The sequence below is a fragment of the Gymnoscopelus microlampas genome (genome assembly GCF_963454915.1).
Source record: "Gymnoscopelus microlampas genome assembly, chromosome: 14".
Classification (NCBI taxonomy): Eukaryota; Metazoa; Chordata; class Actinopteri; order Myctophiformes; family Myctophidae; genus Gymnoscopelus; species Gymnoscopelus microlampas.
The window spans coordinates 10,487,781-10,502,865 of record NC_139951.1 but is presented as its reverse complement, the minus strand read 5'-3'; the positions used below and the strand labels follow the sequence as shown (position 1 = coordinate 10,502,865).

At 41.6% G+C, this 15,085-nt stretch overlaps 1 protein-coding gene across 2 annotated transcripts in view; it reads left to right on the top strand.

The window, feature by feature from the left end:
- The window catches only part of LOC311060620 (uncharacterized protein), a 21,696-nt gene extending 11,673 nt beyond the window's left edge, over positions 1-10,023 (top strand). The window contains exons 3-7 of one of the 2 annotated variants that reach the window (XM_084078858.1): positions 4,025-4,119; positions 7,489-7,812; positions 8,733-8,831; positions 9,398-9,514; positions 9,895-10,023. In XM_084078858.1, coding sequence (XP_083934984.1) covers positions 4,062-4,119; positions 7,489-7,812; positions 8,733-8,831; positions 9,398-9,514; positions 9,895-9,941 — 645 coding nt within the window. In that variant the 5' untranslated portion in view covers positions 4,025-4,061 and the 3' untranslated portion in view covers positions 9,942-10,023. Of the gene's footprint in view, positions 1-4,024; positions 4,120-7,285; positions 7,351-7,488; positions 7,813-8,732; positions 8,832-9,397; positions 9,515-9,894 lie in introns of those variants that run through there. The other variant, XM_084078859.1, reaches the window with a different exon arrangement.
- The last annotated feature ends 5,062 nt before the right edge of the window (positions 10,024-15,085 follow it).

Below are 15,085 nucleotides of genomic sequence, written 5' to 3'. Positions count from 1 at the left end.
CAAGGTACTTATCAACCTGTTCATAGACTATTTTTTCCATGACTTTCGAGATGGAGCTAAGAATAGAAATAGGGCGGTAGTTGCCAGGGTCTAATTGGTTTCCTTTTTTGTACAGAGGGGTCACTCTTGCTTTTTTGAAGTCGTTAGGGACCCGTCCCTGTATGATGGAGAGGTTTATTATGTGGGTAATGATTGGGGCAATGGAGGCGGCTGAGTCTTTTAGAAATTTAGCGGGGATGTTGTCGGGACCTGTGGCTCTGTGTTGTTGGAGTGCACTCAATTTTTTAAACACCTCATCTGTTGACACAGGGGAGAGTTTAAAATCATCTTTGCGTACACCCTGTTTATCGTAAAATGAATCAACATACTCTCCACCATGACTCCCAGAGTGAGGGGGTAGTTTTTCAACTAACTCTGAGGCCACGGTCGTGAAGAATATGTTGAGGATTTTACTCACTTCCCGTTTGGATGAAATGAGAGTGTCATTCACCTTGAGGTTTATGTTTGTAAACCTGGTTTTCAATTTCTTGCTGCAGCCTAGTAGGTTGTTGAATAGCTTCCAGAGCTCACGTGGTTTGTTTTGATTTTCCTCAATTTTGCCATCGAGGTAGCTTTTTTCTGCTAACAACAGCATGCCATTAACCTTGTTTCTTAGCATGTTTTTCTCTTTTTTGAGTTTCGCTACGTGGGATTCGAGACCTTTATTGAAGCTTTTGGCAAGTTTGATCCTACTTTTATGATAGTCAGAACACTTTTTGTCTCTGACTTTCATGGTAGTAAGGATATCCGAATTCATCCATGGAACCGAGCGGGTTTTGACCCTGATGGTTTTCATGGGAGCCACACTGTCCAAAATTTGAATGAATTTGGTTTTGAAACCAAGCCAAGATTCGTCTACCTGTGTGCTGTTTAGAACGTCGGACCAATCCTGTTCCTCCAGTCTGTGATCTAAGTCCTCACTCTTGTAGTTTTTGAGGTCTCTGATCGTGACTGTTTGGTGGTAACCGGTCTTAGGTTTACGTTTCTTTCTGGTGCAGAAGATCATGTTATGATCAGATATGCCACAGGTAGAAACACCACTATTGAGGATTTTGTCCTTGTCCGTTGTTAGAATGAGATCTATGATAGTTTGAGTGGAAACACACAGCCTTGTGGGCTGAGTGATCAGCTGGTGGAGTGAGTGCCGATTACAAAACCCCTTGAATGACTTAAACACTGACGCTTCCTTACGGAGCATGTCAGTGTTAAAGTCACCAAGAAGTACTGTCTCCTCATTGTCCACTTTAGCTAAACATTCATCAAGTCTATCATAGAAATCAGTCTGGTTAGGAGGTCTGTATATGGTACCGACTAGCACAGGTTTAGCATTTTCAAAAATGATCTCGACCCACACAGCTTCAATGTCTGCATCATTCAGGTCTTCGCGAAGGATGCAGACATTGTCTTTGTGTACATACATGCATACGCCGCCCCCGTTTCTGTTCCTATCTTTTCTGAAAAGTTTGTAGTTTTCAATCTCAATATCAGTATCATCTATCGTATGATCAAGTTTCGTTTCAGAGAAAGTTAAAATGTCAACCTTACCATCATAAAACAGTCCACAGAGAGGAGCAGTGTCGGGGGGGAGGGGGGTGTTGAGGTGTTAGCGTCCATCAAAGCCTCTGTTTCGCTGTACGCGGCCATCTGTGGGGGTTGGGGGGGGGGTGGGGGGTTGGGCATCGTCTGGTTCTTGTTGGTAAGCAACCAGCTGTGGGGCTTGGGGGATGGGGGGATGGGGGGTTGAGGGGGGCCTTCGTCTGTGTCCACGGGGGTCCATCCTGGTCCGTGTGCCGCCTGGAAACGCCAGATGTGTCCGTGGATAGGTTTCTTCCGTTGCGCAGCGTCTCTCCGTCGCGCGTCGTGGTGCGTCAAGTACAGCTGCGGTGTCGTAGTGGTCCGAGGGTGCGTTGGCTTGTTGGGACCGAGAGCTAGCGGCGTGGAGTTGTTGTTGTTGTGCGACGTTGTCGCTGGCAACGATAGCAACGTTAGCAGCGCTAGCTTCGTTGGCCAAGTTTGCCTCTCTCGCCAGACGGGCAGAAGTTTGCCTGGTGGTAACTGGGCCTGGATTAACGTGGATATCACCCGACAGGAGAAGAAAAAGGATGATTAAAAATCTTCGGTCCATGCGTCCTGTCGGGGGCGCGTACTTTCTAGTCGAGTCCATGGCTAGGAGCATATGGAGAGCTCCAGCTGCAAACCCCAGATGTTTTGATTCTGTAGTGTCGTCGAGTAGGTAGAAGTCCGAGTGTTTTTCGTTTTTCATTTCCCGTGGATTACCCTTTTCTGTCTCCATCAGGTGTAGATTTTGTGGATATTCATGGAATGAATCCGTCGTCCACAAAAGGATGAAAATGAAGAGTAAATCCAGTGAAAAACTGGCAAATATGTTGCCATGAGAGCGCGTCTCCAAGCAGGAGCGCGGAGAGCGCGTCTTCATGCGACTTCTCATCTCGGCGACTAGGATGCTGAAGGCATACTTATGCCTTACTAAACCACAGAGTGTTTGAAAATGTGTGTCTTTGTCTGTAAGTCATGCCTGCGTGCAGGGGTGCACGTGTCAGACTGTTATAAGCAGTATAGGGTCTTTGATGATTTAGAGCAAAAAAATAGATATAATGAATATGAACCGCAAATGATATGTTGCTTCTCCACATGGTGACACTAAAGTACTGTGCAGTGCTGTAAATGTTTTAATGTTTAGCCATGAAGTCTACTGACTGGAAAGATTACTTTGGCAGCTGTTTTTTTAGAGCCTTTATACTAGTGTTCTGTTGCCACACAGTTAAAGAACAGTGACAGCCTGACATATACAGAGAAAAGGCTGAACTGGTTGACATTGAGAGAGCTTGTGTGCACTTTGATATTCTGATGTTATTTGAATTACAACATTTTTGCTGCAACTAGACCAAAAGATTATAGACCCACTCCCCCCCAAATCTTTTTTTTTTTTGTGGTGAACCTGTTTTTGAAGTTATTGTACCCAGGAAAAGCCTGATGGGTTCTTGCACTCTGCATATATCTTGCCCTTTTTTTTTTACAGTCCAAATCTGGTTTTCAGATGAGCACTCTCTGTGAAAACTGGTTTGACTCAGGGCACACTAACGGAGGGGGTGTTTGTGTGGTATGATGACACACTGACAGAGCAAGACACAAAGCATAAACACCTGATAAGCATGCATGTGCGTGTCTTTACTCAGCCTTGGACAACATAACAATGTGGTAAAACCTCTTTACATAGACTGGAATAAGTACATCATTAAAAACTGAATTGTATTAAGATACTGTATGCCAAGATTGTCCATTTGGAAAATACAATCTGTGTGTGTGTGTGTGTGTGTGTGTGTGTGTGTGTGTGTGTGTGTGTGTGTGTGTGTGTGTGTGTGTGTGTGTGTGTGTGTGTGTGTGTGTGTGTGTGTGTGTGTGTGTGTGTGTGTAATGTATACTTTGTATCTAGTGACCTGTGGCCTGGACCAGTGAACTAGGCTACTAAACCTGCTACCATGTGTTGTTGTCAGTACAGATCTAGATGTCAAAGCAGATTATAAGTGCATGAATAGAATCGTACCATACGTAGAATTTGTTGTCACATGGTGGTTTTAGATCAGTGGTTCCCAAACTTTTTTGCTTGAGACCCAAAAGAGAAATTTGATGTCTCCCAATAGACGTTTTTTTGTAATCTTTTTTGTAGGAAACGGGGGGGAAAATACCCATAAAAATGTGTCCGCGACACACAAATTGGTCCCGACCCATAGTTTGGAAATCATTGTTTTCGATAGTAAATAGGGGCTGGTTGTCACTCACATGAGGGTCGTTTTGTACCAGTGTCTACCAAGTCTTGTCTTCATTGTTGCAACAATATAATCATTCATGCTTTAAGATATGGTTTCTTGTGTCTTTGTTTCTGAGGTTATGCTAAGGGAGTACGTATGTAATCCATGATGTACTGTATGTATGTGTGTGTGCGCGCCTGTATGCCTGTATGTAGGTCACGGTGTGGTGTCTGTGTGGTCACAGAGAGTCAGATGGGCTATAAGACAGGATATCCTCAGAGGCAGACACGGAGCCAGGACGTCTTTATCGGTAAGGCCTGCCAAATACGTGGTAACCCCCCCCCCCCCCCCCTACAGACTGATAGCTGACAGCTGGAGAGAGTTGATTAACCTCTTCAAATAACCAGAAATTATCGAAATATGTAGGCGACCTACATTTATGTTTTAGCTTAGATATAGGCTACAATAGTTGGTAGATGATTGGCATTGGCATCCAAGGGTTGTGGGCACCGTATGAATGAATGCAAAAGCAACAGGCTCTGCGTTCTCCCCCAGTGTGGGTGGTGGTGAGCCTAACAGGGTCGGTAGAGCTACTCCTGGCGCAATTGCTGATGTAGGTTTAGGCGGTGGTGGTACAGGTTTGAGCGCCCTCGCGTCGAAAATAAGTTTGCTGTCCATTGCTGTGTCTCAAGGGGGAAAAAAATCAAGAATGAAGCCGGGAGCCTGGACCTTGTGTGTGTATGTCATGACGTAGCAAACCGGTTCTGTGAATGGGGGAGACAGACAGACACTTAATCACACATAATCATAATGCATTCTGAGAATACACATTGGAACTCAGAAGATTCATCCTCCAGACGCAGGATGTAGAGGGAGAATAGATGTAAGGCTTAAAGGGCAAGACCACTTTGGTAGAGGTTTGGGTTGTGTATTTACCTTGCCATGATGTAACTCCAAAGGTGGACAAGAAATCAAAAATAATTGCTCCATTGATTAGAAATTGATAATTCAAAATGTGCTCCTCATTGACTTACATTGTACGGTAAAACAGCTCTCAAAGTCACTCTTTAAGCACGTGAACGAACACGAACAAAGCTGATTCAGACAATATAGAACATCACCAAACCCAGTACTGTTTTTTTTTTTATAAAAATGTTTACTTCCTGCTGATTTTGAAGATCCGGATCCGGATCCGCGAATCCAGTCCAGGTTTTCTTCTTAATAAAATAGCAAAATCAACAGGAAGTTAACATTTTTATTAAAAAAAAAAAAAAACAGTACTGGGTTTGGTGATGTTCTATATTGTCTGAATCAACTTTGTTTGTATTCATTTATGTGCTAAAAGAGTGACTTTGAGTCGAGATCTGTTTTACCGTACAATGTAAGTCAATGAGGAGCATATTTTAAATTATCAATTTCTACAATGGAGCAATTATTTTAGATTTCTTGTCCACCTTAGGAGTTACATCATGGCAAGGTAACTACACAACCCAAACCTCTGCCAAAGTGGTCTTGCCCTTTAAGCTGTCTGTCGGCCTTGAGACTAGGGGTGATATTCATAGTAAATACACAAAAAGCTGTCTGGCTGAGGGAAGGCACAGTTTAACTGCGGTTAGGCTTGGGCCTCTCTGGGCTTACAGTAGATCCGCTGCTGGCACACACTGCCGTTATGGTTGTGGTTAAGCTGTACACTTAACTGTATGCTTAAGTGCAACACCAAGCAGTAGACTATAATTCCTAAAATAAGTGGTTTGCAGGTCGGCACATGCCTGCTCCTTGCGTCGCAAGTGATCAACTTGTCCAATGACAAGGCAAGCAACAAGTTGCAACACATCACAAACACGTTGCTCACACTAATTTGCCATATATGTTGTCACGCTCTCTCACACACACACACACACACACACACACACACACACACACACACACACACAAACGCACTAGTGTGAGTCTCGCTCTTTTTATTTTCTAACCGCACGCACGCACCTGCCGAGAGAGAGAGAGAGAGAGAGAGAGAGAGAGAGAGAGAGAGAGAGAGAGAGAGAGAGAGAGAGAAATAGAGCAAGTGCATGGGCATCAATGGGAGACATGCAAGACAGGCAGATAGAGACATTGCCCTGTAAAATGATAGAGTTCTATTGTATTGTGCACGATATACCATTATTTGTGCAATGGTACCAACGTAAGTGGTTGGCCAGTATATCCACCCAGGGAAGCTGCTGCCTACAGACTGTTTGGACCCTGAGTAGTCCGGCTTTACTCAACCCCCACCCACACCCACCCGAAAATAATAATAAGTAATGAATAAATGTAGAAACAAAACAATTTCTGTGCCCACCCTCTCCAATTTCCAAGAAGTTAGAGAAAACTGTGAAGAACTGACATAAAGTTCACACAGGAAAACCACACTGTAGGCTACATTGTTTCGTGCCACTGCAGCACTCAACATGTGAGCTATCTGTGGTTTCAGACCTGCTGAAAGCATAGCATTCTGCAATGTGAATCACACAGGAGGATGTAAGCATGTCTACAGTGCATGTTGAGTATATCATGGCTCATTATACAGAATCAAATTGAAGAATCTATTATGGTTTACATCGCGATTGCACTTTTGCAAACCTTGAGGTTGAATGACTGATATGATTGAGAAGTTGAACCTACCACACTAAATAAAGTCGCACAAGTACAACAAAAAAAACATGATCGCAATTCTGAAGAATGTCCTTAAGTCTGATATGTCTGTCATGGCAGAGCAAAAATCAACAGGACAAAAGCATAGTATTTAAAAGTTGTATAATTTGTACTTGTGATATAACTAAATATCTATGAAAATATCATAGAAAATGTAAAAAATGCATGTATAAACACACATGCATTCCTGGCCCTTTGTCTCTCATAAGTCAATTTTAATGTTTTAACATCTTATGTTTAGGGATTATTAACAAACACACATTGATTACTATCAGAATATAGAGCTTTAACTTTTTAACAAAACACTTTTTTGTTTTAACAAAAAATATAATTTACCCTACCACAACACTATGGACTTTCTGAAGCCTCTGTTTTATATTTACTATCAGCCTCAAAATATACATTTAATATGTACCTAAATTATCTTTTGCCCAAATAGATCAAAAGCATTGGACTGGCCACAACTTATCAGTCTGCCAGGTTTACAGGCCTAACTACAATGGAACATGTGGTGTTGAGTTAGGACTGATAAGTAAAACACTTGGGCTAACACAAAAAAATCCTGGGGACTTGTGGTATTCTGAGGGGTGAAACGTTTTGGTTTGTTTCACTGCATGTTAAAACACTGACCACAAAAACGTGCCAAAGCTTCATACCGCTCTGTTGTCATAGAAAAGAACCACAACATGAAAACTTTCCACTCAGCCAACCAATCACAATTTGTTTATCGTTTAGTAGAAGTCTGCCTGCATATGATATTTGACATCAGTGTCAAAGAGCTTTGTCACTGTCAACTTCGTTCCACCATCAGACATGGCAACGCTGCATCTGATTTTAGCTGCTCTACTAGGTAAACCTGAGGTCTTATATTGTAATTTGATATGAATTCTTGTCATTCTTAGGTTGTTCTTCTATTACTGTGGAGTTAAAGTGTGTGTGGTACTGTATGATGCGGTTATTTTTATTTCTTATTGTTTTTATGTTCCAGGTGTCTCTGGATTCGAAGTGGAGTTGACAGTCAGGCCAGGAGACAACATCACTCTCTCCTGTGACTGCAGAAAGCCACCTGGAGTTCCCATAGTGTGGTTCAGGAACTGCTCTCATAAAAACCAACCTACTCTTGAAATTAATGAACAAAATCCCCCTTCTAATTTAAAGTATTACAAATCTAGTGAATCCTCTGATCTTCTGATAGAGAATGTAACTGATTCTGACCTTGGTCTCTACTACTGTGGAACCAAGCATTGGTTTGTGGAGGACAAAGTTGGAATATCCTACAAATATGGCAACGTCACCACAAGGATTTCATTCAGTGAGTTGCCCTACGCTTCCTTTCATGTATTCATTCATACTATCAGGTGCAGAGGTGTAACTCATTTCAGAAAGAATAGTAGACTAGTCAATTTATGGTTGCAGACAAGACCACATGTCCATAAGAGTGTTTATAAAAATGTTATATTTTAAAATTAATTCTGTATTCCCAATATGATTGACACAGGGTAATTACAATTGGCCTACAAATAGTGACTCTAAACCTGGTACCAGACTGGGACACTGAGAAGCCCTTTGCCTTTTCTGAAGAGTGGAGACCTGTGGTGGATTTGGGTCTGAACAATGTAGAACAGTTTTTTATTTGCATTTTATGGCAGATTATGCATTTTACTCACTAGAAATTAATATAGTATATTTACCATGTTACAACTTTTCAACAACAACTTTTGAAATAATACCCAACTGACCACTTATGTTAAAGGTACGGTAAGTGATTTACTTTGGTTAAAATAAGTGTTAAATAGCTCTATATTCTGACCTGGAGAGACCCCTGTGACCGAACAAACGCTCTGTAGCAATGAATACTATCAGAATATAGTACTTTAACCTCTTTAACAAAAAAAAACAATATATACCAAAAAATATCACTTGCCCTACCTTTAAGTGGTCAGATGGGTAGGTTGTGTGCATTTTCAGAAAACAATTGATTGTGTGCGTGTTTGGATCAATAGAATTATAGTATACTTAGTTTCTATTTATCGGTATCACACTGAAACATTTTTCAAGGTTCTAAAGAAAGAAATACCATGACAATGTTTTTACATTAATCTTTTCATATCAATTATGTGGGGGCCCACTTGTAATATCATCACGGCCCACAGGTTGGGCATCGTTGGACTAGTTTGTTGTAGAAATGTACTGCACTAATACCATGTGTCATTATTCATCCATTATGAACAGATAATTCTCTCAATGACCGTGTCTGCAACTGTAACAGCAGTGTGAGCAGCAACAGCAGTGACAGAAGTGACAACAGTAACAGCAGTGACAGTGACTGTGGTATGCAGACAGACATAAAAGCGTAATGAAACACTACCAATATCCAATGTGGTCCTGCAGTCCTGCCATAGAAATCCATGAACAATTATCTCAAGTGCACAGCGTTCTTGGAAAAAGGTGCCCAGTCTTCTCAGGTGGCCATCTTCTGGATACCTAATGGTTCCAGTGTGATTAATGTTCCTTATATGTACTGTAGTAGTGCAACACTTCATCCAACTGCAAAAATAGTGAAAATATCAGATCTAGAATCTCACAACGCAATGCATTGCGATACGTGTGAACTTACCTGCTATTGTCACTATGTTTGCATGACACTGTTGATTGACAAATATAAAATAGGGTTAAGAGGTTAATCAATTCATTCATATATTAAAAAATATATATGTTTTAACATGCGCTCTTGATTATTTGTTTCATCAAAGAAGTAGGCTAATCACTGAGAAACTGATTAATAGTTGCAGCCCTAAATGTGTTCTTTATTATACTATAAAACATTTGCATGAGCTAGAAATAACTAGACTGTACTAGAATGTACTAATATGTGGCATTATTGATCCAATATGAAGAGAGTGACGGCAGTGTGAGTGACTGTGGCTGTGGTATGAGCTGGCTCATGTTGGTGCTCTCCAGAGTGATGCTGCTTTTCCTGCTGCCAAGTGCCTACTATATTGGAACCATCCGTGGTAGGTCATCAGCCTGAACCTGGCTCATTGTGAGAGAGGGTCTCTATGGTTTAGCCTTTGTTTTGGCTTACAGTTGAGAATAATTTATAGAATTACGGTACAAGCACACAATCACGCACGCACGCATGCACACCCAAAAAACAGCTTTCCAGCTCAGGTTTTCCAGCCTCCACATAGCGGATATGGGGAAAGGAGGTAATGCCCCATAGCCGTAAAATTACAGTAAACTACAGCCTTTTGGGGCATATTGCTTTATTCTAATGTGACAGTTGATAACAATTAGTATAGTTTGTATTGATCTGATCACATGCTCACATGATTTATTTTTCATTCTAATAGATGTAACTGTTTCTTTCTCTTTGTCTTAATGTTGTAACCAGGGTACAACCGTAGCAGGAGAGAAGAACTTCAGAAGAGAACCAACTGAACCAGAAACACGTGATTTGAAACATCACAACTGTGACCCAACAATCTCTATGTGTTCCTTCATTGTCAGTGTGACCATTTGACTATATGGTTACATCTGATGCCTGCTTTTACATCAATAGGCTAACTACCCGACTCGACAGCGACAATATAATATCTGAGGAGACATATTTGGGCACTGGGATATTCTTCTTCTTGTTTTAAATGTATTTACCTAAGTTTCCTTTTATTTTGCAAATGCTTTCAACAGCTGTGCACACTAATAGCAGTGGATTTTGAACAGAGCAGCCCTGATGTATTTTCTAATGAGCATCTCCTGACCTCTAGTGGCGGTATCACTGCAGAGCTATCACTGCACAGATGTATGCTTTTTATCTCCATCACCCGTCAGGCTGGATGGCCTAAGGCAGGAGATTATATTTTCACCCCCATCCGTCTGTCCTTCTGTGAACAGCTAATGTCAGGCTGGACTGATCCGCACACTCCCAGTAATAAGCCACCCTTATATTTTTTTAAATAGGCCTCATAGTAGTGCTATAACAGGCCGATTCACCTTTTAGCCTACAACTCTTGAACCATAGGTCGTACAGTCCAAAATACAAGTTTTCCCTTGACTCCTTGACCCATGACAACTCCCCATAGAAGCCGCGCCCATTTCTGCCTGTCAAGATTTTCAGCCATTGTGCGTTTTCTTCAAGACACACTTTTTACCCTCTTGTAAAAATAAGAAAGAAGTGAATTAGGGGAGTAACTAATGGAACTAATCCATTATAAAAAAATCACACCCTGTGTGAAGGAAGCGGTGCCTTTGGGGCGGGCCTTAACTCATTTCAGTTCGTCCCTATGGGGCGGGCCTTAACTCATTTCAGTTCGTCCCTATTGGTGGTCTGAGTCCACTTACCAAATTTGTACTTGGTAGCATGCTGCAAACTGGAATGATGGCTGTTTAAAGCCCAGCCAATGGGCAGACAGAGGGGGCGGGGCTTAAGTAATGACAGTTAGTCCCTATTGCTGGCTTTAGTCCATGTACAAAATTTGTACTCCATAGCATGCTGCGAACTTGAGTTATGGCTGTTTGAAGGCCAGCCAATGGGAAGACAGAGGGGGCGGGGCTTCAGCAATTCATGCTGGTCCCTATTGGTGGTCTAAGTCCACATACCAAATGTGGACTTGGTGGCATGCTGCAAACTGGAGTTATAGCTGTTTAAAATCCCGTGCTCATCCCGTGCTCATACGGGCGCTGGGGGTCCCTGGACCCCTCTTTGATAACTTCATCAATTCATGCTCGTGCCTATTGGTGGTGTAAGTCCACATACCAAATGTGGAGTTGGTGGCATGCTGCAAACTGGATAGCTGTTTAAAATCCCATGCTCATCCCGGGCTCATACGCCGTGCTCATCCCAGGCTAATACAGACACACAGACACGGAGTAAAAGCCAAGTGTAGAGCGGTTGGCACCGCTAAAAATATATAATATATAATGTAATAAAATGATCCATTAATAATCAATCCATATTTTATTGGCAAGAAATGGCAAAGACTTTCAAAAAATACTGAAAATAGCCAATCTACATGCTCACAACGCTGTTATTTTCACTATTTTTGCACGCCTATTTTCAATATCTTTGCATGACACTGCTGTACGACAAAGTATAAAATTGTGCTAAAGTGGTTAGTTGATTTGTTAATGTATAAAAAACCTGTGCTTCTTGATTATTCAATTAATGGAAAAGGCAATTAAAGGATAATCGCTAAGAGAATAAAGAAGATTAAGAAGGATTATGTTTTGACTCCTGTGATTCTGTCTGTCTGTCTGTCTGTCTGTCTGTCTGTCTGTCTGTCTGTCTGAAGAAACTCATCCCCAAATGTTTCAAATTGGCCTGTTACAGCACCATTATTACACAGATTTTTTTGCCACTGTTGCCTCTGCCTGTCACTGCCAAAAGTTTAATCAAAATGAATTAAACCTTGTATACTTAGTTGAATGGGGTTCCCCAGGGCTCTATACTTGTTCCGCTCCTTTTTTACCTATTACCAAATCTCTCTGGGGAAAATATTCAATCTACAAACCGATCTAAAGTGTATTAATTGCGACATATTGTGAGCTTGTAAATCTGCTTTGCGATTTCCTTTGGGATTTACTGTTTGCACAGCCCACAGCACAGCAGATAGACTTTCAAATTAGAAACAGAAAGTACAAACATTATAGGTATAGGAAATATATGTATTTACTATATGCATGGAATAACCTATTTGCATTCTGTTTTGTAACTTTTATTTAACTTGGCAAGAAATATCTTTGATTATCTTACATGAGAGCAAAATAACCTGTACTGTATGCATTTCGATAGGCCTATGTCATCATAATGAGAGTAGTGATTGTAGAATAGCAGCCTACTATCATGCGTGTCGGTGGACAAGACCACAAAACTTATCAGCAGAGTAACTCATTTAAGTATTTATTTTGTTCAAGTTACACAAACAATACACCTGTGCCATCTACCCAAGAACATATGCGTAGATAGCATATTAGAACATTCTTTACAGTAAATATTGTTGACGGTTATTGACGTTGACTTGTTTTCTTAATTGTTCCACTATAAATTAGCCTTTCTATTAAAGCTTTTTAACCTTTTGAAGTGCTTTGGCTTCATTTGTTTTGTTCTCTCTCACTTGCAAATCCATGTCAAAATCTTTTCAAGGCTATTTCTCAGAATTACAATTTTCACACATGATAGTGCAGTTATCCCCAACAAGTGCCATGTCCCCCCAAATATCACCAAGTTTTCCCATACAATCCATGATGAATCCTCTCAAGTGCCCAGTCTTCTGCGAATACAAGACAGTTGGGCACTAGGGACATCTGGGCACAATATTTTTGGGATGACTGGGCACCTGGACGAGTGGGCACCTGAGAGGTGGGCACCAAAGCCATCTGGGCTCTAGGGACATGTGGGCACCTGGATGCTGGGCACTTGGGGTGGAGATAACTGGGCACCTGGACGAGTGGGCACCGGGATAACTGGGCACTAGGGCGAGTGGGCACTAGGGACATGTGGGCACATGGACGAGTGGGCACTTGAATTAGGATTTGTGTTCACAAGCGTTTTTTTTTTACTTTACATGCAGCATGCAGCTGCATGCAGCTTTGTTGTTGGTAAGTGATATTTAACCTACACCACCTCTCCAGGTGCCCACTCGTCCAGGTGTCCAGTTATCTCCACCCCTAAGTGCCCAATCGTCCCTAGTGGCCAGATGGTTTTGGTGCCCAGTTGTCCATAGCGCCCAGATGGTTTTGGTGCCCAGTTGTCCCTAGCGCCCAGATGGTTTTGGTGCCCAGTTGTCCCTAGTGCCCAGGTGGATTTGGTGCCCAGTTGTCCCTAGTGCCCAGATGGTTTTGGTGCCCAGTTGTCCCTAGTGTCCAGATGGTTTTGGTGCCCAGTTGTCCCTAGTGCCCAGATGGTTTTGGTGCCCAGTTGTCCCTAGTGCCCAGATGGTTTTGGTGCTACTTCCCGCCTGTCCTTACCTCTTCGAATACCATGTGTACCATATGTTTTTGGATAAGAAAAAAGGGGAAGGGGGTGTATATTTTGGAGTATAGCCCATGATCTATGACATGATTATGGACCACAATTGTAGCATAACTTTCTTATGTGGGCTACTGTTATCAAACTTGTTGATAAAGACAAAGAAAGCTATTCATTCATTCAATCAATCAAGAAGAACATGTTTCACCCACAATATAAAATTATCATAACTATGTTATAAAAACAAATATTTTAAATAGTAGGCTACTGTGAAAGAAAAAGAATGAGTGAAAAAAAAATACCACCCTCTCCACACTTTCCATATTCCGTTCCAGCTAACCTGACTTCAGCATGTTTCTACAAGTTATAGCTTGTGCGCTGTCACCGCTATATTCAGTTTCAGTTACAGCAACTGCATTAAGGCTGGTTGTGTCATTCGCTATCCTGTGTTCTTTTTAAGTTACAGCCTTATTTTGTGACCATTAGGCGCATGGACGACAACATGTGGAGCCTTAGAGGTCCATTGTGGGTCTGGCTATTGGCAGCAGGAGGACTCAGCATGGCAACAGGTAGGTGACCGTTAAACAAGGATACGCGTCTGAAAATGGAATGCAATATGTACACACAAGTGACAAATATAGTGACCTCGCCCTCCGCTGCAGCTCAATTTGACATTTTCGCCGGTCGTCCTCACAGCCGGATCTTAACGACTCGGGACAGTGTCCCGGAGCTTCAGTTATGAGGGAGGTCAGGTCACAGATAGGGCAAAGATATTACATATAGCCTAGACCAGTGGTTCTCAAACGAGGAAAAGAGGAGAAGATCTGTGTAAAAAATATATTATTATTCAAACTTTTACAAATATTTTTGATATTTTTCAAATAATTTCAAAAATAGCAGATCTACAAGCTGAAGATAAAATACTAAATATGTGCCCCATTTCCGGATAGGATTGTAAGAATGTGATCTAAACTTATTGGCTCAAGGCCAATTAAGATGCTGAAAAACACATGAAAGCTGACAGCTTGTTTCCATTGTGGTCCTTTAAAATGAGATGTGTATGAATATACAGTATAGTATAGTATATTATTACTATAGGCGTATTCAAGGAGAATAAAATAATAATATCTTATTAAAGCATGCCAGTGTTATTTAGACCTGAAATTAGTAGCCTGGCCTGAGACATTTTCAAAAGGTCCAAGTGGGTAAAATAAATGCTGTGCAGTTTATAGGGGGCACGTGTATGCCTACACTGAGATGAAGGTTCCGGTAGGAGAGAGAGAGAGAGCAGTGGCTCAGGAGAATATTGTGTTTATGGTAAAATGGTAAAATGTGTATTTATATAGCACCTTTATCCAAAGTGCTTTACAGTGTGCATTACATTCAACCATACACACACACACACACACACACACACACACACACACACACACACACACACACACACACACACACACACACACACACACACACACACACACACACACACACACACACACACACTCTTGTCTGGGAATCGTTCTTCATTAATAGCTTGTTATCAACTACTTTAACTGACTGAAATCATTTTCTCCACACAGATACAACAATACAATACAGACCACTGGGAGGAAGCTTT